The 23,596-nt window shown below is 30.3% G+C and overlaps 1 protein-coding gene and 1 long non-coding RNA gene across 3 annotated transcripts in view; both read left to right on the forward strand.

The window, feature by feature from the left end:
- LOC107440992 (voltage-dependent calcium channel gamma-1 subunit) overlaps positions 1 to 21,627 on the forward strand; it is a 163,993-nt gene extending 142,366 nt beyond the window's left edge. The window contains exons 5-6 of one of the 2 annotated variants that reach the window (XM_016054224.4): positions 13,794 to 13,931; positions 18,355 to 19,862. In XM_016054224.4, the coding sequence (XP_015909710.1) occupies positions 13,794 to 13,931; positions 18,355 to 18,593 (377 nt within the window). In that variant the 3' untranslated portion in view covers positions 18,594 to 19,862. Of the gene's footprint in view, positions 1 to 13,793; positions 13,932 to 18,354 lie in introns of both variants that reach the window. The other variant, XM_016054150.4, reaches the window with a different exon arrangement.
- LOC147806565 (uncharacterized) overlaps positions 1 to 23,596 on the forward strand; it is a 394,172-nt gene that overhangs the window by 87,632 nt on the left and 282,944 nt on the right. The gene's annotated exons all lie outside the window — the stretch shown is intronic.

Below are 23,596 nucleotides of genomic sequence, written 5' to 3' on the forward strand. Positions count from 1 at the left end.
AATCTACTACTGAGGGCACTGTGGTCGGTGCGGATTCGTATCATTCAGTTATCAGTGGGATTCGAACTTGTGTCTGCTCATTGGCAGGGTGAAAGCTCTATCTCCTGAGCTGTTCTTCCCATTAAATAATGCCATCTGAAATTTTATTTTGATTGTTTTAAGTGGGAGGTTAAGTTACTCAGGACTGTAATTAGGAATGTTTTTATGACCACACTGTATGTTGACAACTAATGTAGAAAGTTTGGTTTGAGAAAAATTTTGCTTAATATTTTTTGATGAGTGTCCCATAAAATCCCACGTAGAAAGAATTTGGTCAATTTCAAGTTAAATATTTCAGCATTTGAAGGGCAGTACCCGCGGTGAATTCTGAAATGTACTGTCATCAACTGGAATGATTCACTCACACGGAAAAGAACAGAATTGTCCAGAAAACCGCCAAAAAAAGTCGCCTGCGCAAATTAATATTTTAAGATAACCCATTGACTAATTCAAAAGAGGATTGCTTAATTTTACTAGGTTGCTAGGCAACCAAGATCTGACCGTAAAAAAATTTAAATAATGTGAAATAATATTGAATTAAATGCTTTTTATTCAATAAAAATTTTATTCAAATTTCTTTGCTAAAATGCAAATTGTTTTTTAGACGACTGAAAAAGAAACATGGTATTTTATAGTTTAAAAAAAATAAAAATAAAAAAATAAGCAAACGATTATTAGCAAAAAAAATATGAATGAAATTTTACGCTACGCGCGCGAAGTCAAGTTCCTCGCAAGTTTATCACATTTTAATATTAAACTCCCCATTTAATTATTTCTTTATTGTCGCCAAATTAATTTTTTTTAAATTATTAATTTTTAATTTTCCTCAGCTTCTAATAAATAAAAACAGTTGAAACTTTAGATTTTTCAATTGAAAAATATGTAGATTAATATGGTATAAAAAAATTCATACCTTATAATTGAAAATTTTTTCATCCTCAATTTAATTAAATAATAAAAAATAATTAATTATTATTAAAAATTATTTTTTTCATTAAATTATCTTTGGGTGAATGATTTTTATGACTGGGTGAAATTTTCTTCGAATTGCTTTATTAGTTTTAAAAATATGGCTAAAAACGTAAAAAGTGAAATTAACATTAAGGGGTACGAACTTTGGATCGCTCTCCTGACCAAACTATGGGGACCATATTTCCCAGATTGCGGCTACCCCCTATATTTTGAAGGTTAAGAATCCAAATATGTAAAAAAAAATATATGTTTATTCAGAGAAAGTACGTTTTTGTGTCTGATTTCGTAACTTAATTAATAGTTAGCACTAATTAATTAGCATATTTGAGGTCACCCTCAGGAACCATTAATATTAACCCTTAGTTCGTGAAAATCCGATCATTAGAACGAAAGTTATTCAGGGTGATATCTTTTTTTTTTGCGTACTGTACATACATTGATACAATACAAAACAAATAACCATTCATAAATTGTAATATACACTCGCATGATCGAGCATGACACTCGTTGGAGTCGGAAGGTATGAAACAGCAGTAGCAGAATAAACAAAAGGAAATGGGTTAATAAAGGGTATGGTTCCCCCCTATATGTAATCCTTGCAGCGCGATTTCATGCTTTAAATAAGGCAGTTTATCATTTCCTATGGTAATTGTCCTGTGACAATTTCGTACCTTCCGACTCCAACAAGTGTCACGAACTATCATGCGTGTGCATTACAATTGTTGAATGGTTATTTCTTTTGTATTGTACCAATGTATGCACACAGCAAATTTCGTTAAAATTCGATTACCAGTTCTAGAGATAATAGATCAAGTCTGCAAATTATCTTCATTTCTTGTCCCACTGTAGATAAGGTAAGGAATTTCAGTTAGATCATGTTAGAGAAAATCCCTTAAGGTGCTTTTTTTCATGGGGTGTTTTTAAAAAGTGCTTCATTTTCCCTTTTCGAAAAAGTGCTTCGTTTTTTCCTTTTTGAAAAGGAGATTTTTCTCTTTACCAAGTCGATTTTCGCCACGTATTGTGCAAAAGCTTGCTCTTCACATTGTTTTATTCAACGCTTTCACAATTACTTCAAAGACAATGCATTTCGGCGTACCGTGGGTTCGTAGCGTATGAAAGCGCCATTCATTTTTCATGTTTGATGAATTACTTGCGGGTCCGCGAGTACGTGTACTGAGCTGGGTTTGGTGAGATTCTTACACTCTCATGTGCAACAACTCTGCTGCATTTTGCAAGATATTATCTAATTTTGGCTTCATTTTCCACCCTCTGAAATCGAATCTAAGAATCTTTCGATCTTCTTATGGTGGCTAATAAAATCAAGAAAAGAGTTCTTTGTCAGAAACTAGTTATTTTATCATGATCCTGTAAATTCTTTGGAAACTATTTATATTTTGGTATATTTATTAATCTTAAAAATATTCTTTCAGTGCTTTAAGAGTACTTAAAAGGTGCTTGCTTTTTGTTGAAAGATTTGGCTACCCACCCTGTTAAAGCTTTAATTCGAGTTTATGACAATCATACGCTGACTTTTTTTATTTGTTTTACCGAAAGAGCTTTAAAAAAATTTAAAGGGGAAAAGTGAGAATTAAAAAAATAAAATTCAGATGTTTTAGTTCTTTATAGTTAAAACAATTGAATAATAAACTTTACGTCTTATATATAAATAAGCATCGACTCGATCGATATATTGGCGATGTTCTTGAAATATTCTGAAGATTCCGTGCTCTCGACGAAACAATTCTCCTTGTTCGAATTCTCAGAACGACAAATGACAATCGGAATTGTTCTTTTTTCCAATTTATATGCAAATGGTTCTTAAGTTTCGAGAATTTCTAGACATCGTTAGTCGAAATTAGGGTGGATTGTTTTCTAATCTAGATGTTATATTTCCTTCTGTCAAGGCAAGTTGGGTAAGACATTCAAGAAAGTGATTTGTTTCCGAAATTGTGTCTAGTAAGATTACTAAAAGATTCGAGGATTTGTTAACGTTTTAATGTGTTATAAATAAAGTCACGATTATTGGAGATTTGACGTCAGCATTTATGTCTGCGATGATGTATTAGAACAAAAGCTGTTAGAGGAAAATTTTGTGCACAGAAAGTCAAGATTTGAATTAAAGTAACCGAGAAAAAAGAGAGTTATAAATAAACGTGGTGCATAGCGTTTTTTAAAAAGTACTTAAAGGTGCTTATTTTCTATTTTCGTTTTTTAAAAGCCCTTAAAGGTGCATTTTTCATGGGGTGTTTTTAAAAAGTGCTTAATTTTTCCTTTTCGAAAAGGGAATGTCGATTGTCTCCGTGTATTATGTAAAAGCGTGCTTTTCACATTGTTCTATTCAACATTTTCACAATTCATTCAACCACTACCGGTGTACCATCGGTGAAAGCACCCATCATTTTACATTGATGAAATACTTACGAGTGCGCATGCGCGTTTACTGATCTGGGTTCGGTGAGATTATTGCACTCTGATGTGCAACTCTGCTGCATTTTGCACGATATTCTCCATTTTCCGCCCGCTGAAATTGAATAAAAAAATCTCGTGATCATTTCATAATGGCTAATAAAGAAGACAAATTACTTTGTATTTTGTTAATGTATATAGTACTTAAAAGTATTTTTTGAGTGCTTAAATGATTATTAGAGATGTCCACTTTTGTATCTGTGATGATGTACAAGAACAATAGCTGTTAAAGATAAATTGTATCCAAAAAAAGCGAAATCTGATTTAAAATAATTTGTTTCCAGGGGACTGTTTAGAAGAAATTTGGGTCCGTTCACAAAATATCTTTTCATAAAAACGGACCCTTCACAAAATATTTTAACTTAAAAACGGACCCTTCACAAAATAATTTATCTTTTAATCGGACCCTTCACAAGAGACATTCGATAGACATATGTGTGTTATTGTAAATGGACGAGAAAAAATTGATTGATGCTGAGTGTTCAGCTATTATAGTTATTTACAAATCTACTGGCAATCGACGTATATTGATCTAATATTTTGTTAATCATGTTTTTGTGCTTTAATTCTAAGGCTGAGTTTGATCTCATTTCATTTATATTATGTACCTTAATCTCTTCGAAGTAAAAAAAATATATATAAATTCCAAATGTAGTATTCTAAGAAAATATTTCTACATCTACAAGCAACGTGTGTACATTCTTATTGATATTAAATGATTTTTTGTAAATAAATAATTGAGCAATATATTATTAATAAAATGAATTGATAAAATATTATGTAAATAAAAATAACGTATGTAAGTATTTAAAAAAAATATTATAAATTTAAGAATCGTTTAAGTTTACTTAATGTGTAACACATTAGGTGTGATGCATAACTAAGTTGTGTTATTTAAAATACGTCAATTGAAATTATTTAAAATGTGAAGGATTTTGTTTCCATTTTTCGTCCGAAATGAATATTCTGTGTTATGCAGTATAGGCTAAATACCAAATATTTGTATGTTGCATCTCTAATTTAGTAGCAACAGTAGATGTTTATTTTTGAAAATTAAATTTTTTCTCATTATAATTTTACAGTATTGAGCCCATGTTAAGCTACAGTGTTGAGCTTGTTTCCTTTTACAATTTAAAAACTCATAGAAAAATATTTTTGCAGTAACAGGACCCTTTTTGCACAAATTCACAAAACAGGACCCTGGTGGAAAGAATGCGACTTAACGCTTATTTTATATTCACAAATTACGAGTAATTTTTTCACAATTTTACAAAACTCGGACCCTTCACAAAATGTCTGGACAGATTCGAGAATTTGTTAACGTTTGAATCTGTTATAAATAAAGTCACGATTATTGGGAATTTGACGACAGCATTTATGTCTGCGATGATGTAAAAAAACCTGCTAATGAATCTGCTAACCTGTCAAAACCTGTAAGAACAAAACCTATTAATGCACATAAGGTTAAGTGGTTAAATATGTGTTTTAACTTAAGTGTTATAACGTTTAGATTCGCATCTACCTCATTTAAATTTTTTTATTTATTTTAACTTAAATATTACTTTAGTTTGATAAGATAAAATTTTTAAGCGTCTAACTGAGCTAAATTCAAAGTAGGAAATGAACAAAAGTTTTGCATGTATTAATTTGAGTGAGGGAATGAATGCTAATGAATCTGCTAACCTGTCAAAACCTGTAAGAACAAAACCTATTAATGCACATAAGTGGTTAAATATGTGTTTTAACTTAAGTGTTATAACGTTTAGATTCGCATCTACCTCATTTAAATTTTTTATTTTATTTTAACTTAAATATTACTTTAGTTTGATAAGATAAAATTTTTAAGCGTCTAACTGAGCTAAATTCAAAGTAGGAAATGAACAAAAGTTTTGCATGCATTAATTTGAGTGAGGGAATGAATGCTAATGAATCTGCTAACCTGTCAAAACCTGTAAGAACAAAACCTATTAATGCATATAAGGTTAAGTGGTTAAATATGTGTTTTAACTTAAGTGTTATAACTTTCAGATTCGCATCTACCTCATTTAAAATTTTTTTTATTTTAACTTAAATATTACTTTAGTTTGATAAGATAAAATTTTTAAGCGTCTAACTGAGCTAAATTCAAAGTAGGAAATGAACAAACGTTTTGCATGTATTAATATGAGTGAGGGAATGAATGCTAATGAATCTGCTAACCTGTCAAAACCTGTAAGAACAAAACCTATTAATTCATACAAGGTTAAGTGTTTAAATATGTGTTTTAACTTAAGTGTTATAACTTTCAGATTCGCATCTACCTCATTTAAAATTTTATTTTATTTTAGCTTAAATATTACTTTAGTTTTGATAAGATGAAATTTTTAAGATTCTAACTGAGCTAAATTCAAAGTAAGAAATGAACAAAAGTTTTGCATGTATTAATTTGAGTGAGGGAATTTCATATCTAAAATTAGTTCTGCTCTTAAAGCTACAGATTTTTTAACGATTTTTTAAAGGATCAATTCTTTGTCGAAATGTTCGAGTTAAAAAACGTTAAACATAACAGAAGATTACGTAAATGTTGCGACCAACTTCTATAGGAGTAGAAGAAAGTGTATTAGTACTTCTGATAATAAGTACAGTAGAGAACCGATTATCCGGAACGAGCAGGACTATCGCTATTCCGGATAACTGATTTTTCCGGTTTTCTGAATCGCTACAAAAAGCCGTTTTTTTAGTGTTAAACCCAACTAAAAAAAAAAAATGTTTGGAAATAATCTTAAAAATAAGAAAAAACGATGAGGTAATACACTAATGATTATTTCTGAAATGATGGTAAGGTAAACATCTTTCAAAAAAGAAAGAAAAATCCTAAACTCCTATGAGGAAATTTTTTTTTTCTTTTTTAAAAATTGCGGGAAAATTTATCGAATTTCGTTCCGGTTTTTTGGTTTTCCGGTTTTCTGATTTCCGGATAACGGGTTCTGTACTGTACTACACTTTCTAAGCATGTTTCAGAACGTCAACTTGTAAATAAGTCAATATAAATCTATTTTTTCCAGCTATTTATGACTTACAGTCCCTGGCCAAATCATTAGACGCAGTATAAGATTCTATGTAAAATCTTAATCATCAGGTGATACTATACAGCTTTATTGTTTTTACGTGACTGAAACCGGTTTGAACTTGTTTACGTTCGTGTATCAATTGGTTAAATTTTACGATTGGATAAATTAGACAATATATAAATACGGAATATTTATTACGTCAAGCATTATATTAGTATATTATAATAATTAGATCAAATTATTAGACGCACTGTAGTGTTTTAATAATGATATGTTTATATGCAATACTTATATATTTAAACATACATGCAATGGATATTTATTCAGGAGATTGTTTATATACTTCCTATTTGTATTTATTTTTAACGTATTGCATCACAATGTTAACCCATTGATACAGGAACGTAAGCAAGTGCAAACCGGTTTCATCCTAGTAAAAGGAATACGGTTGTATAGTATCACCTGATAAATATAATTTTACATCGAAACTTAAAGTGCATCTAATAATGTGGAAAGGGACTGCAGCTGTTTATTATCTTCAAAATAATACTGTGCAAAAAGTTTGACCATTAAGGCTTAACTCGTTAGTTTTTAATGTGAAGGAGCCCTTTAGATTTCTCTTCTTTTTTTCTTCGAGCAATTTTTGATCGAATGGAAGTACCACACTCTCTAAACATATTTCAAAATCTCAACTGGTTAAGTAAATCAATTTTTTCAACTGCACTCTCTAAGCATATTTCGAAACGCAGACTTGTCAATTAGTCACTATAAATCTATTTTTCTCGCTGTTTATGACTTAGCTGTCCCAAAATGAACGCGATATTTCGATGTGCCGCCATTTTTGCTGTAAGTTGTTGGCAATCCTGAAAAAAATAACAATATGACAGCTGCGAGTTTAGGGTTAGTAAAAATGGAACGTCCAAGACGGTGCCACATGCCATATACAGCCAGTGAAACAATTCAACTACTGCATGAGACATTTCCTGATCGTGTACTCCCTCGTTTCGGTGATCAGAAGTACCCCCCCCCCTAGATCGCGTGATTTAACACCATTATATTTCGTCTTATAGGGTTATTTGACGACAAATGTCTTATTTCAACAAGCCCACAACCTCCCGTGCATTACAAGAGGAAATTAAACACTGCATCGACGAAATTCAGCCACAATTATGCAGAAAATTTCGCCAAAGATTGCGTATGTGCCAGCATTTGCCCGATGTGTTATTCCATAACAACCATATACTACGTACTTTATGATTCAGTGAAAAAATAACATTCTAAAGACTACAAACTGTGTTTTCTATTTAATCCAAACCTTGCGTTAATTTTGGGACACCCTTTACTTCGTATTACCTTCAAAATAAAACTACGCAAAAACTTTGACCATTAAGGCGTAACTCCTCAGTTTTTAATGCTTTTTCGAATGTAGGAGATTTTCAGATTTCTCTTCTAGCAATTTCAGATCTCACCACACCTTCTAAACACATTTCAAAATCTCAACTGGCAAATAAGTCATATTAAAAATCTATTTTTTATTGTCGTGTTTATAATTACCTTCAACACCCAAGCAATATAAATATTTTTCGACCATTACTGCGAAATTTATCGGTCTCTTAATACCGTTTCGAATGATGTCATTCATTTTCTTTTAAGCAGCCATCATTTGACGCAATTCATATTTGATGCCTCATTTGTAAACATAATTTTTGAGAATGTGTTTTCATTGTCGGAAAGGAACGATTTGAAAATGCTTCCATTAAGTCAGCGCAAAATTTGTTGCCAAACGCAATGATTTATTGAGTGAATTTGCAGGTTCTTTGGCGCGATTCCAGAATGGAGTTACATTCTATTATGCAAAGGAGGTTTAAACCATTCTTTGATATTAAGCCAAGATCTTATCGCGGCAATTTGGAAACAATTCAGCAGTGTTCTTCAATTTTCTTTCTAATCAGTTTAAATAAATTAATTTAATGTTTTTGCTTACATGTGAATTTAGAATAAAAAGGGGGAATAGCCCCAGAGTGAAGAAAAACTACCCCCTTTCGGGTTATTGTTTGATTTTGATCAAGTTTTTTCACATACACAAATTATTTTATAAAATAAACTATAATTCTTTTAAAAAACTAATTAGAGAAATAAATATTTAGTTTCATTAAAAAAAAGATTTTTTTTTTCCTTTATTTTAATATTGATATATTTTATGTTAGCTATTCTTATCATTTGAATTTCAGTCCATATAATTTTTTCAATATCGAAATATTTTATTTTATAAATATATATTGAGTTCACTGGAAATTCTGGATTCCATAATTATAGTTCTTATTACCACATAGTTAGTTAAAAGAAAACTGGAGGAAAAAAGAACTGAATAAGGGGTTTTTATGCCATGCTCTATGCTAAAATTACGATGGAATTTTTACCACAAACCAAATTTTATTAAAAGTTTAAAAAACATATTTTATTGTGAAGTGTTTACCGAAAGCGCTTCGGTGAATATTGGCATGCTTTTAGGTGTTCTCATGGAGTCAGAAATACGGTAAATGCTACCGTCTTCTGGTAGTTCTAACTATATTTAATAAAAAACTATATGTAATAAAAAGTTACTCAAATTTTTCAACGACGATAAATTTTAAAGTTGCAATTACAAAACTAGAAACAACAATACACTTTTTTCTTCAATTATTATTTAAAAAATCACTGGCTGCGGTCAGTAAGCGGGTGGGTGACCATTTTGATCAGCTTGCGTAGGAACCGAGGTTGCGTGGTATTGGTCCCCATTAAACTGTTTTACCATAAAGTGCTCGACTTCGCGCGCTGGTCGTCGGGCTAACAAAGCAGGGGAGCAATCCATTCTGCAGAGGTTCCAAAATTGCGATGATATATATTCGGATCATCCTCGGGGTTGTTTCCCAGATCGTCGCCAATAGCCCATTGGGCAGCTATAGTGCGACGTAAATAAAGTACCTAACTACCTATAAAACCATTACTCCAAATCTATTTTTACATCTGTAAATGATTAGAATATACTCTTTCTTAATAAAAATTAGAAAATTCATAGATAATAGAGATTTCTGATGCTAAAAACAAAGCAATTATTTGCTGCTTATTACTTTATGTGTTAAATTATGTTATAATTATATAATAGCTTGAAATATAAGTATTGAATAAACTGATATCAATATTTTATGAATTTACTAGGAGGTTCCATCCCTGATCGCTTCGCTCACTTATCTCCAAAATTGCTTCACAGTTATTAATTTAATATTAAATTAATCATTCAATTTAATAATCAAAAAATGTTTTTTATATTAATGCAAAATTGTCAACGCAGGTTCTGTTTTCTCATCTTAATATAGAAACATAATTCTTATAATTTTATTCGGTTACCATGACAACTTTATCCGCAAAATTGCTTTATGAAATTCTTATTTAATTTTTGGTTACTTAAACACTTTTCAAAACACTTTTGCCAAAGAGTTTAACTTCTAGCAATAGTTTAGAAAGTTAATTTTTAACATTGATTTAGAATTTTAAATAGTTATTTTGTATTCGTTATTTTATATTTCAAAATTAATTGAAAAAATAAATCGTTCTGAAGTATTAAAAGAAGATTTAAGAAATATGAATTTTTAAAAATATGAATAAATTTTCATTTCAATTTTTTTTCATAGTTAAAATAACTCCAAAGAAGACATATAAAAACAAACAGTACCTAATAATATTTAGCAATACACATATTATTAAGGCAATTAATATAATAATATTAATATATGACAATAATATTTTGCAATATACATAATATTAAGACAATTAATATAATATTAATATATGACGATAATGTTTTAACGATACACATAATATTAAGACCATTAATATAATAATATTAATATAAGAAATAATATTTAACAATACATATATTATACATGTAAAAGAACAATAATATTTTGCAGTCGAATAATTATTAGCACTAACTCCTAGAATATAATCTTTATTTTTCGCAAAATATGGAAAGCTTCATCTGAGTGCAACTTTTTCCTAATTATACTATACTAGCAACTTTTGGCGACCAGCTTGGCCACTTTTCAAAATCATCTTGTACAACATTTAAACTTCATTGGTAACCAATACGAATACACAGCACAACTATATTAAAATATTCTAATTCGTCAACTCCTTTAATCCTAACACCTAAATTAGTTTTAAAACCATACATTAACAGAAGCTTTTTACCTTGCTGTTGCCCTCGCTGAAGTAGTTTAATTTCAATTTTAACTATCAATTATTGTTAAGGATCTTATAGCAGATCGATTCTTCTATTACATGGATCGTTGCGTTTTTAAAAAAGTGCTTAAAGGTGCGTATTTTCGATTTTCGGTATTTAAAAGCCCTTAAAGGTACTTTTTTCATTGGATGTTTTTAAAAAGAGCTTAAATTTTCCCTTTTCGAAAAGGAAATGTCGTTCTTCTCCGTGTATTATGTAAAAGCGTGCTTTTCACATTGTTCTATTCAACATTTTCGCAATTCATTCAACCACAATCTATTTCGGTGTACCGTTAGTCGTTAGCGTATGAAAGCACCAATCATTTTACATGTTTGATGAAATACCGCATGTGCGTCCACTAAGCTGGGTTCGGTGAGATTCTTGCACTCTCATGTGCCACTCTGCTGCATTTTGCAAGATATTCTCGATTTCATACTCCATTTTCTATTCTCTGATATTGAACAAAAATTCTCTCGATCATTTTATAATGGCTAATATAATCAAGAAAAGAGTTTTTTGTCAGAAGCTAATTATTTTATCATAATCGAGTAAAGTCTTTTTTATTTTGCATTTTGTTAATGTATAGTGCTTAAAAACATTTTTAATAGTGCTTAAAAAGTGCTTATTCTTTGTTGAATAATTTGGATGCGCATCCTGTGCTATATTCAAAATATTGCACAACTCCAATAATCTATTAATTTTTCTGTTGTATTTTCGCCAATGAGAAAGGTTGATAAGGGATTTATTATACTGTTTTCTGCAAATTAGCTAAGGTGATTATGTTATCAAAGATGAGCTACGGTGATTACTCGGTTAATTGTTTGATTTTTCTGTTATATTTTAAACAGTAAATGTATTTCTTAATTTTAAATTGTTATTTAAAATTAAGATAAATGAAGCATGAGAGAAATCTCCTGATATTTAAATATACTACTAGAAATGCCTTACTAAGGGTGTCCCATAATGAACGCAACAATTGAATTTGCCGCCATTTTTGCAGTAAAATGTTGGCAACCCTAAAAAAAGAACAATTTGACAGTTTAGGATTAGTAAAAAGAGAGTGTTCGAGATGATGTCGCATGCCACACAGTCAGTGAAACAATTCTATTACTGTATGAGACATTTCCTGGCCCTGTATTCTCTCTTTTCGGTGATCAGAATTCGCCCCCTAGTTCGTGTGATTTAACTCCATTGAATTTCTTCTTGTGGGGTTATTTGAAGTCAAAGGTCTGTGTCAAAATGAAGATAAAACAAAGGAAAACTACCGACATATGAGAAAAGGGGGGAAAGAAAAATAATAATAAAAAAATAACAAACAACTGGAAGAAGAAAAAAAAGGATAAATTTTTTAAAAAAAGTCCGGAAAATAAAAGATATAATCTTTTCATCACCCCACACGATTATATCCGTAAAAAAGAGTGCTTTCTGATATTGTATCAATATAGGCAAAGCAAAATATATCAATACAATAATGTGAGGAGCACTCAAAAAATTTTTTACAAAAATTGCAGTAAATAAAATGCAACGCAGTAAGAAGAAATAACACGGAAAAGCAGAAAATAAAATAAAAGAAAAAGAAAAAAACGAATAAGACACTAAACATAATCTATAAAGCGAATAGCGAATTCAAATGTAACTTTATGAACGGGAAATTTTTCAAGAATGATTTAAAATATTTTCGTAACAAGATTGCCGGATTGCAAAATATGAAAACAAAAGTTGTTTTTGCATTTTGTATTTTTTTACTCTTTTCCTGGACTTTTTTTTCAAAACCATAATACAAAATACAAGAACAAAAACAAAAGTTGTTTTTGTATTTTTTCCCCTCTTTTCCTGGACTTTTTTTTTCAAATCCCTAATACAAGATACAAAAACAAAAGTTGTGTTTGTATTTCCTTTCTCTTTTCCTGGACTTTTTTTCAAAACATTAATGCAAAATAAAAGAACAAAAACAGAAGTTGTTTTTGCATTTCGTATTTTTTTTTCCTCTTTTCCTGGACTTTTTTTTCAAAACCATAATACAAAATGCAAGAACAAAAGCAAAAATTGTTTCTGTATTTCGTATTTTTTTCCTCTTTTCCTGGACTTTTTTATCAAAACCCGAATACAAAAACAAAAGTTTTTTTTTTTGTATTTCCTTTCTCTTTTCCTGGACTTTTTTTTTCAAAACCCGAATACAAAAACAAAAGTTTTTTTTTGTATTTCCTTTCTCTTTTCCTGGACTTTTTTTCAAAACATTAATGCAAAATAAAAGAACAAAAACTGAAGTTGTTTTTGCATTTTGTATTTTTTTCCCTCTTTTTCTGGACTTTTTTTTCAAAACCATAATACAAAATACAAGAACAAAAACAAGAGTTGTTTTTGTATTTCGTATTTTTTTTCTCTTTTCCTGGACTTTTTTTTCGAAACCCGAATACAAAAACAAGTTTTTTTTTGTATTTCCTTTCTCTTTTCCTGGACTTTTTTTTCAAAACCTTAATACAAAATACAAGAACAAAAACAAGAGTTGTTTTTGTATTTCGTATTTTTTTTCTCTTTTCCTGGACTTTTTTTTCGAAACCCGAATACAAAAACAAAAGTTTTTTTTTTGTATTTCCTTTCTCTTTTCCTGGACTTTTTTTCCAAACCATAATACAAAATACAAGAACAAAAACAAAAGATGTTTTTGTATTTTGTATTTTTTTTCTCTTTTCCTGGACTTCTTGCAAAACTTGTAGGGTACAGCGAGAGCAATTTTTAGTGTTTTTGTGTCTTTATGACTTCGGGAGCTGGTACCCACTGAGGTTCGGTTGTCATTTTTCGGAAGTCGGTTTTTGTTGTCATTTTTAATATTTTTCATTGTTTTAATTCGTTAAAATTTTCTATTGGTTTGAATTTTCTGACGACATTTTTGCTGCATTTCGCAACTTCCCTTTGGAATTGTAGTATTTAAACGTTTTATACATGATTTTTATTTCTTTTTTAATTAGACTCATCTCTAATTGGTTTAAATGTCTCTCTTTCAGACTATACAAGAACAGAAACAGCCTTCTCTATCATCAGCCTATGCTTAATGTTGATGGGCTTCGGTTTCAGCATTTATACATTCAGGCATCCGAGATACATGTTCAAAAGGCTGGCAGGAGGAGTTCACCTCATTTCCGGTAAGGAAACTTTTTTTCATTCTGCAGATTATCTAGGATAGACTTTGAAAGCGCCAAAAATATTGTTCTCAAACCAATATGCAATCTTTAACTACCTGCAGTCCCTGGGCAAATTACTAGACGCACTATAAGACTCGATGCGAAATCTTAATTATCAGTTTATCTTAATTATCAACTATTATATATTAGGGGAGAGTGAGGTCAATTGTAACAGGGTACGATTGTAGCAGAGAAAAAATTTCGAGTGTCGGGTTCTAGATTTGATTCCTAGGTGGCGCACAAGGTGTATTTAATAAATCTACATGTACACCCTTGCTGGCAACCATTTTTATGTACTTTTGAAAGAGTTACATCACAAAAAATATTTTCACGCTACGCAAGTACTTTTTTTGGTATTAAAATATTATATTGTAACAAAGTAATTTTGTTTAAACAAATAAAAATTATTAACCGAATATGTAAGTGGACACCTTAATTAACATTTCAATAAAAAAAAATTTGTTTTGTTAATTAACTAGCATTGTTTTTAACAAATGAAGCTGAAATGGCGTCTTGGGGACGATTGTAACAATAAGTAAATGGACGATTATAACAGCTGAAAATAAATAATCTTATGTTTACAAACCATTCCTTAACTCTTTAAGAACCACCAGTAGTTTCCTATATCATTTATATTATGTTGCATGTGCATTATTTTATTTGTCACCTTTCACAGCATAAATTAAATTCAAATTTTTAAACCCTTAAAGTTAAAAGTTTAACCCTTTAGGCCTCTGCCCATTATTATTTTCACTCCTACAATATCACTACTATTTTGATCAATAAAAAAATATATCACAACTATGATAATATGTATAATTAACTATGTTTTAGTTGAATTTATGAACTGTTACAATTGACCCCGTAAGTGGGGACAATTGTAAAACGTGCACGACTGTCAAAAATTGTTAATAACTAATATAATAACATTTAAAATAAGGTATTTATTTTTTTTCTAGTAGAGGACAGTCTACTTTACTCGTCTGTCAATTAATACTAATAACATATTGGATTTTTTGTTAGTTAAAAATAGTTAAGTAAAAAATGTTACAATTGACCCCACTCTCCCCTATAGATAAGATATTTAATATATCAGGTATTATATTAGTATATTATAAAAATTAGACCAAATTATAAGACGCACTGTAGTGCTTTAATATTGACATGTTTTGCACGAGTTTATAGGCTATACTTTTATATTTAAACATACATGTAATGGGTTTTTATTCGGGAGATTGTTCATATACTTCCTATTTGTATATATTTTTAACGTATTGCATTACAATGCTAACCAATTCATACACGAACATAAACAAATGCAAACCAGTTTCAGTCTTATAGAAACAGTAAAGTTGTATAGTTTAACCTGATAATTGAGATTTCACGTAGAATCTTTAGTGCTTCTTATAATTCTGCTGATAATCTGCGTTCGTTGAAGTTAAAATGAGGTCTTAGTTAAAACAATATCAACGTTTCTGTAGAGTTATATTTAATTTTATTTTATAACTGCCGTTGAACAGCTGACCCAATTTTCGGTTTACGACTACTGATATTTACCTTGTCATTTTGAACCCAATCCAGAAGACAAGGGAACTCCTGGATCAAGTATGGGGAGAAATTTTGCTTTCGTTCAGGACTTTTTGGTGGAACTAAATCGCATTTGCGGTACATGAAGAGGAAAAGCACGACAACCTCCCACGATTAGCCTGACAACAAGGGGATTCTAACCCATGATCCGTCTGCCACTGAGGATATTTTGCGTCAGCACTGTGGTCGGTGCAACCCGGGTGCGGAATACGTATCGAGCAGTCATCGCTGGTATTCGAACCTGGTTCACCTTATCAGAAGACGAACGCACTATCTCCTGAGCCATCGCGGCTCTGTGGACTTTCGTTAACGAAATGTTATTTATTTATTTTCCGTAAATTCCAAAGTCAATTTAATACAGTATTCTCTCGATGTAAGTTGAAGGGATACTAAAAATCGACGTAGCGAATTTTCGTAATAGTAAGCTCAGAAGTAAATATGTTCTAAGAAGTAGTAAAATATTACTCTAAAGAGTAGAGTCATGACACATACTAATAGATACATATGTAATGATAGTTGACTATAAGTCTAAATGCAGCAATTACAATAGAAAAGAATTGGTTTACAATAAACTTACATTTTGAGTGTTCCGCGAAAAAAATTCGACGTAAAAAATTGAGAAAATACCTTTTGACGTAAGTATTCAAATTAACATTTAGTGGATATATAATGCCGCGGGAAAAAATCTTTTTTGGACCAATCAAGGTTTTCGGGAATATCGAAGTTCGAGATATCGTGAGTATATACTGTACAATCAAAACGTAATTCATAATTAAAAATAATAAACATAATTTTTTCTGAGAGCTAAATTAGTAAATTTATAACGTCAAAAATATAAATAATTCTTAACGAACAATTCGTTGAAAAATTGAATAAAAGTGAATCTAACTTTTAAACTCTAAACGTAAATACTTAAAATTCTTTTTCTCATTTCTTAAACTTATATTTAGTTTTTAAATTAACGTTTTTTTTTAAGAAATAAATTTAGTTTAACTTTCAAATTATCCGGAGCTTAACAAAATAGACTCTCCTAAAAGATTTGTGGTATATTTTATTATAAATTTCGGGATAAAAATGGTGAAGAAATAGAATTTTTTTTTTTTTTACCTCCTTCAAACGATTTTTAGTCTTTGCTAAACGAGTATTCTTTTTTCTTTTTGAAGCAGAATTAATCTCGGTTTTTATGTTTAATTCAAAACTTAATTTAAATTCTGTTAGAGAATAAACGTTTTAATGAAATTCTTTGTTTAAGTTGCGGGGCAACCGTAAATGTAAGAATTTTTCCATGAACTAACATTGGAAAAGAATGTTTAAAAGTGATCTCAAGCTATTATTAAATTTCTCTTTAGTTCCATTTGCTCAAACAATAACATATTTTTAGTTAAATGCAGCGTTTAAATTAATGATATTAACATTAGTTCAGCAAATCGAGCTGAGTTTTCCGCAATCGAGCCATATTTGTTGAGTGACAGTACCCAAAAAATGACCAAAATATCGATATTTTTTTATTGCTTACATCAAAAAATTTAAAAATAGTTATTTTAGATTGCTCTAAATCAGAAATTTGATCAGCATGCAGACTTTAAACTGTTTTTTTTTGTTGCTCATAGATGACAATTTTGTGTTTTGATCTTAATTAAATCCCTAAGGAAATTTTTCTGTTTAAGATAAAGCTTTGAAGTAAACTTTTTTATCTGACGTATAATACACTTATTTAAACGGTGTATGGAATAAGCCTTTTATGAAGTATTACAATTTTCACAGCATGTTATATATACTTAACAGGAATTTTTACCTTTTCTTTTCTACTTTTTTTGCAAAATAATCTATAAAAAAAAATGTTCGAATTGATATATCAACAGATGAATGCACAAAATTGTTAACATGAATATTGTAAGCACTTAGGAAATAAATAATTTGAAAATATGTTGAAATAAAAAAGCGTAAGGATTTAAAAATTTTGAGTTTTTAAATTTTTTTTTTAATTTTAAAGAAAAATTAAACATTTTAATTACTTGTTGAAGATAAATTATTGACTATAAGTTAAATGAGCATGTAAAGCATCCACAAAATGAATGATTATACCCTTATTTTAAAAAAATATTGCAAGGGTACTGTGATCCCTTACGCCAAGCATAAATTCTACCGGCGTTCCGGTTTTTCTCGTGGTTTCCGATAAATTCCTGTGATAATCAAGTTCCCAAGTTCTATTTGCCTAAACAATAACATATTTTTAGTTGAAGGCAGCGTTTAAATTAAGAATATCAATATCTGACCTGCAAATCAATCTGGTTAATCTGCAAAATAGCCAGATTTGTTATGCTTAACAAAGCCAAGCATTATTTCTAACAATGTTCTGGTTTTTCTCTTGGTTTCAATCATATTACCGGGATAATCCACCTCTGAGAACAAAAATATTACTCATTATAGTCAAGTAAATATAATCTATCGTTTCTAGTTTAGGGCTTCTCCAAGCACGGGACTTGTAAGACATGACCATGCAAAAACTGTTTGCAGCCTCTACAAAGATAAATTAAACGATGTTCTGATGGTTTATTGAAATAGACAAGCACTCAACCCCCTTTAAGTCATGCAAATATTTTTTTTTGGAAAAAAATAACAGCATTTGTTTTTCTAAAAGATCGGAAATCAATCAAGTAGAATAACGCAAAACTAAATTCGTTATGGTTAAATAAATTTAAATAAAAAACAACTTTTTATATATATATATATATATCTCTTGTGAAGAAGTTGATTACAATTAAACATTTAAAAACCAATTATTGCTTTCTTTCAGCTGCCGCTACTCTCATCGTAGTTGAGGTTGTCATCAACTCAGTGGCTTACGAAGAGCGTTTCTTGTCTGACAGACATCCAAAAGGGGCTGTTTGGTCTTATGGCTATTCATTCGTCCTCGCCTGGATCACTTTCGTCATTCTCGTTATCAGTGGTCTCACCTTCTTAATTTGCTCCAGGAAAAGAAAGGGGATACCAGGAACTGGAGACGACACTCCAAATATTTTGGGAAGAATGTGAAAAATGTATTGAATTGTCATTGAAACTTGCGCATATGGAGTCAGTTCTGGGCATTGAGGATTGTTTGCATTGGAAACTCGTAATGTGTGTTAAAGTCTAGTAGTACTGTTGTTTTGATGTGGCACAGAAACCTTTGAACCTTGCAATGATGGATTTTGTATGGCACCGAAACCTCTGAACCATGCAATGATGGTTTTAGTATGACACCGAAACTTCTGAACCTTGCAATTACGGTTTCGGTGTGGCACCGAAACCTTTGAACCTCGCGATGGTTTTGGTGTGGCACAGAAATCTCTGAACCTTGCAATGATGGTTTTGGTGAGGCACCGAAACCTTTGAACCTCGCAATAATGAATTTGGTGCGGCACTGAAACTTTTAAACTTTGCAATAATTTATCGCACTTTTATTGTATTGATTTCAAATAAGAGAAGCCTACCAGTACAATGCAATTTGCTTTGCACATAGATGAAAACATTAAAAAACGTACTACGTACTTAGAAAGCTTATTGCTTAAGAAGGCATGATGCCTCTATCACGTTCATGTACTCATTCGTTTTTATGTAACGAATTTATACATAATGAATTCGGTTTTATACAGCGAATGGTATACGGAACGAAAAGTTTTAATGGAGTTATGGTGTATGTGAATATTTTAATAAACTGCACTCTGAAAGCACTTTCATTCGATAACTTTTCGAAATGAAACAATGTTTGTAAGTTGTTCAACTTTGATCTCTTGTGAACGAGAGTTATTCGAGCAAGTTATCTTAGATGTTGAGAAAAACTACTAAGGTAAAAACTATTCTCTAATGACAAGTTAATTAGATTATATTCAGTGTGCCAATATGCCACAACTGAAATCTTTCTAGCACATAACATTGGTTTTAAAAGGTTTAATTCCGATTTTCAATTAAATTATTCTTTTCTACACCGTGGAAAAAAGTATGGTCAAAAGTACCAGAATATGGTAACATTTACCGTGTTTCTGGCTCCATGGGAACATTGAAAAGCTTGTTAATTTCTACCAAAGCGGTATGGTAAAATTAACAATGTAACTTATGATGTTTTGTGCTGAGTAATTATTTTCTACTGCAGGTAGAGATAAGTAGTAAGGTAAGGTAGTTAGTAGGATAAGCAGACTTGGATCTATGCCGCAGTTTATTGCTATCTCGAATAATTATTTATTTTGCGTACATCCCTTGTTTTTGTGATAAATGTTTTGTTTACTAACTGAGTTTAAATCATTTAAATGAAAGGGTAAGACGATCGTCCCATGTTTATTGTGTATTTATACAAAACCAATGACTTTCAAAACCACGCGATCAGCATGGTGTCAAAATTTGTAGGTGGTGCATAAATATTATTTTTAAAAAAAAACTTTTCGTTTTCAATAATGCGTTGGTTTTTTAAAAAAATATTATCCTCAAATTTTGAAACTTAATTTCTCTCAGAAGAAATGTTTACAAATTTCGTAAATAATTTGAACTTCTCTCTACCTGTGATAAAACTAACACTAAACATACCAACACTTAATCTATACTAATTTCTGCCATAGCCGGTCAAATTACCGTATTTTATGTTTCTTGATTGAATGAATGAAATATGGATGTTAGGAAGGAAATAAGCTCAGAAAACTTAATTATTATAATTTAAAAAAATTGTATATTGACAATTTTAATATATTACAAACACAAAGAATAAGAATTTTTTTTTAGTTCAATGCTCAGCACATTTTTTACATATACAGGGTGTTTACATTGTACATTTTCAGCAAACATATTTCTTCTAATTATTCTTATAATTGTAAGAATATATACGAATTATAATTCTTATAACAGGGCTCGAAAAAACTCAAAAATTTTACCCGTCCCCGAGGACGGCTTGTCCAACAATGTACCCGTCCTCCTTTGAAACTAACCCGTCGGTTTTAAATAAATAAAAATATAATTTTCTCTTATTTATTACTAACATTTATATAAATTGCACAATGAATTAGTAGTTACTAGGATTACAAATACTAGGATTGCATTATACAGTAATAAAAGGAATACTAATAATTACTAATAGGAACCTAGTATTTCTTTTATAAAATAATTTATTTCTTTTATGAAATAATTTTTTTCTTTTATGAAATAATTTAAATGAAAAATGCCAAGTTATCTGGAATGTCAATTTATCCGAGGGTGCTGCCGTTTTTAAATGAATCAAATATGACGTTTGCCAGTTCCACAATCAAGCTAATGATTTACAGAGGTTTCTGCACAGAAATCTGAAAGGGGTTTTCCATGTAGGTAGATGTTCATAATTGCGTTTAATGCTTCTTGTTTAAGACCAGTACGTAATGTTTTTTTTTGTAAGTCCATTGCTGAAAAGTCCCTTTCAATTGCTGCAGTACGGGAGACAGAGAAAACATCAATTCCACCATGCGCAGTATGTTGCTGTATTTCTAGATTAGAGGGTCATTTTAGAAGTGAGGCGCTAAACTCTTGTAAGATAACAAAAATTGAAAATGTATCACCAACTTTAACGGGAAAATGGCCGTCCGCGCGGACGTCGGATTCGAGAAATTCGTTGTCCGCGGGGAATTTTTGACCGCCGAGGACGGGTGGTTTTTCGAGCCCTGTCTTATAATTAATATTATTTCTTCTAAGAACTTGCGCTGTCTTGATTGTTTCGACATTTTTCTGGGTAAAATCTAACAATTAGTTAGAACTGAAGTAAAGCTATCAAAATAAAGTATAAGCTACTTACCAAAACATTCAGTTTTTGTCACTTTTTCTGACAAAAATGTCAATCTAAAATTTTAGGAACTTTATAGAAATTTAAATTTTAAATTTAAATTTCTGATGAAACTAACTGCGCAACAGTCTTTGCAGAAATGTGCGCAACTAATAGAATGCAATACGTTGAACATGCCTTACATCGTCATTTCTGATCCAATAACCTTATAAAGCATCAAATTGCTCTCCCGGTCAAGTGACCAGTTGTGGTAGAAATATGTATACGATAAGTATTATTCAAAGCAAAAGAAAAGAATAATAATAGAATATTAACTGTATATAATTGTTAGAAAAAGTCATGAAGTCAAATGTGCAAAAACGACAAGATGATAAGCGCATTTTCGATACAAAAGTTCTTAAACGGTCATTAACCGATTATGGTAGGTTTAGTGTGAAGAAATACTGCTAAAGATTTTAAACCTCTCTCTTGCCCTCATAAAATTATTAAAATTTCATGAGGTGAAAAAAAAATTTAAATTTTAATATTACTTAAATATTTTTACCTTTTCTATTTCGAACAAAACTACTAAATATAATATTTCAATAATATAATTTTAATAAGGACGCGTTAGATCATTTTTTTCATACAAATTTTTCTTAAATATATTAAAATATTAATAACATTTCCTTCTAATTCACTTATTATTCGTATAATTTGTTTATGCATAAGCGTGGTGTTTTTAAGATTTCATATCATTAAAATACTAACTTGAAAAAAATCCCGAAGAGGAAGAAAAACTTTTGTAAGTTATATACTTAGAGGTTAAACAACTTTTTCAACAAATAAGACTTCATTAGATAATATTCAGTAACTTCATAAAAATAAATCCAGCTTTTTTTTCTGTAATAATTATGCATCCACGCCTTACCGTAATATTTAAACTACGAAGTTTTCTTTAATTTTTAACGTTTGAAGAGCTGTTGTTATATTTATTTATGGTGCTTTTCATTTTAATACTAAGCTGTTGTGGTGCTTTTTTACTTTAAGGAAATATGGAACAGAAAAATAAGTGAAGTGTTAAGGATATTAAACTTTATATAAAACGGTAGCTAAAAAAGGTGTTAAAGTTTCAGATTGAGCTAGACTGTATAAATGATAATCTTTAAAAAAAAAATTTGACCATTTTAAGATATGTTAAGTATTTAGTGAAAGAAATTATAAGTTCTTTTTTTAATTAATGATATCAAACATTTTTTTTTTACTTAAGAGTTTTGAGAATTTTTAGAATGAGAAAATAATTGCGTATTAATCATAAAAGGTTAAGGTGTAAAAAAAGTCGAAACTCCTCTTATAAAGTGTACGATATAATTACCCATTGTTTGTTATTAAAAATAACACGATTTGGTAGTTTAATATCTTACGTTTCTGATATTTAACTTATAAGTATCCCATGCAATCGGAATTTGCTTGTTCTGTTAAAATTAATCATATCCATGAAAATGAAACTTAGTTGCTATGAATTGCAGTATAATTTTGATTAAATGTTTTTAAATGATCGAATTAAACCAGATATGGTAAAATTATAAAGGGTTTGCGATGAATTAGGTTCTGCACTTTATCGTTGATCACGTGACTCAAGTGCGGAGATTTTATTCCGAATGGTTTGAAAAGTACTTGAAGAATGGGATATTTGCAAGTGACGTAGCGTCGGTATCTCGATCCTGATTGGTTGCTGAAGCGTGTTTACGTCAACAACTGTTCTTTTCAGTCTATTTCGAGTAAGACAAGCCCGCCCACCTCGAGTAAGACCGTTTCGCAAAGATTTCAATTTTCTTTTCTCTTTATATTTCTAGTTTTACACAAAGACAGACACTATAGGCCATGCAGAAGAAAAAGAAAATAATTGTGCATCGAAGTTGCCAGGTACATTAAATAAAAATACACCAGGGTTACAATAAAATTCATAAACAAGTAATAAATGTAATTTAGGTAAGTAAAAGACGTAGACTAGAAATAATTTTACTTCAACAAATTCGATGTGCAGTACGGCACTGTATTTAATTAGCTTCACTTTAACATTTTAACCTGTGTGGAGAAACTTACCTGAACTTTAGAACGCCATTTTTTTTCAAACGATCAGCTGACGTCATAGGTCATATGTGTGGGTATATGTGTTCTTCTTGAAGTGCAAGCACACTATTATGTATGTTGTTGTGCACCTATTTATGTGATGGGATTTTAATATGGTAGTTCTAGAAATTTGAACGTCAGACTGAGGATC

This window comes from Parasteatoda tepidariorum, chromosome 8, assembly GCF_982258835.1.
Source record: "Parasteatoda tepidariorum strain Cologne lab strain chromosome 8, Ptep-v5.0, whole genome shotgun sequence".
In the NCBI taxonomy this organism is placed as follows: Eukaryota; Metazoa; Arthropoda; class Arachnida; order Araneae; family Theridiidae; genus Parasteatoda; species Parasteatoda tepidariorum.